The sequence below is a fragment of the Abrus precatorius genome, unplaced genomic scaffold (assembly GCF_003935025.1).
Source record: "Abrus precatorius isolate BTA unplaced genomic scaffold, Abrus_2018 Scaffold7, whole genome shotgun sequence".
Taxonomy (NCBI): Eukaryota; Viridiplantae; Streptophyta; class Magnoliopsida; order Fabales; family Fabaceae; genus Abrus; species Abrus precatorius.
The window spans coordinates 2740159-2741256 of NW_020874417.1; the positions used below are offsets into that span (position 1 = coordinate 2740159).

The 1098-nt window shown below is 37.6% G+C and overlaps 1 protein-coding gene across 1 annotated transcript; it reads right to left on the reverse strand.

The window, feature by feature from the left end:
• Nucleotides 1-269: 269 nt before the first annotated feature.
• LOC113873506 (ethylene-responsive transcription factor ERF098-like) lies at nucleotides 270-716 on the reverse strand. The gene has a single exon (XM_027511654.1). It carries the CDS (start codon nucleotides 714-716, stop codon nucleotides 270-272), a length of 447 nt encoding a protein of 148 aa, XP_027367455.1.
• Between the last annotated feature and the right edge of the window lie 382 nt (nucleotides 717-1098).

Below are 1098 nucleotides of genomic sequence, written 5' to 3' on the forward strand. Positions count from 1 at the left end.
TAACATCCTAAACCTACATTTACCTATATATTAGTTTCGATTAATAGAAATAAATGCATTGCTCAAGTTAGTAAGACGGGGGAAAAAAAATCAGAAAAGGTATGGGTGTGAACATACCAAAACACAGAAACTCCATCATCTTATTATTTTAACTAAATTCTTACAATTATTGTAAACAAATCAAATAAACAACAAATTCTTATTTCATCAAAGTTTATCATCTGCAAAACATGCTACCGGAACAGTACCCTTTTCTATCTAATTGTTATTCACTTAAAAAGATGTCTATTATCTTGCACTTGAAGGAGTTCTTCAAGCAACTTATTATCCAAGTATTCCAACTCAACAGTATCATCACAACCTTGCATTGCTCCAGGAATGACAAGTCCCTGACCAGAGTAGGAAGAAGAAGAAGAAGAAGGAGGAGGAGGAGGAGACATAGTGAGAGGCATAGGTAAGGAAGAGTTAGGATTAGGAGCTTGATGCTCATTTGGGAAATTGAGAATGGCTCTGTGACCACGAAAATGAAAAGCAGCAGCATCATAAGCCCTTGCAGCTTGCTCAGCAGTATCAAAAGTTCCAAGCCATATACGAGTCCCTTTCCTTGTAGGGTCACGAATCTCTGCCGCAAACTTACCCCATGGCCTCCTTCTAATCCCTCTATACCGAACCTCACCATTTCCATTGCCATTTGAAACTGATCTTCCACCTTCCATTGTACCCTTTGCTTAGAAACTCAAACTAGAAAAGAACCAAAGAGAAAAAGATTATTGCAGAATATGTGTATTTGGTATACTCTTTTAGTTGATAAATTATGTTATTGGATGGGGACAAATGATATAACCAATATTTATGTATGCGTTTTGGGTTAGCCTTGACCTTTGGTCGCATGTGACGGTTTGAATTCAACTCGAATCAATTCCATATAACTATATAATATATCAAATTTAGTGTGTTGAAGTTGACCTCATTAGGTACGAACACAGATGCATGCATGACGAAGACTTGGCGCAACGCTTATTCGCACTTGTCGTGTTGCTGGCCGCGCACGTGGATTCGTTAAGTTCGCTTCTCTGAGTATTTATAAACAATTTTTCA

Bases quoted from the DNA above. Each gene is read 5' to 3' on its own strand.
- LOC113873506 (XM_027511654.1), bottom strand. From the start codon at position 716: ATGGAAGGTGGAAGATCAGTTTCAAATGGCAATGGAAATGGTGAGGTT.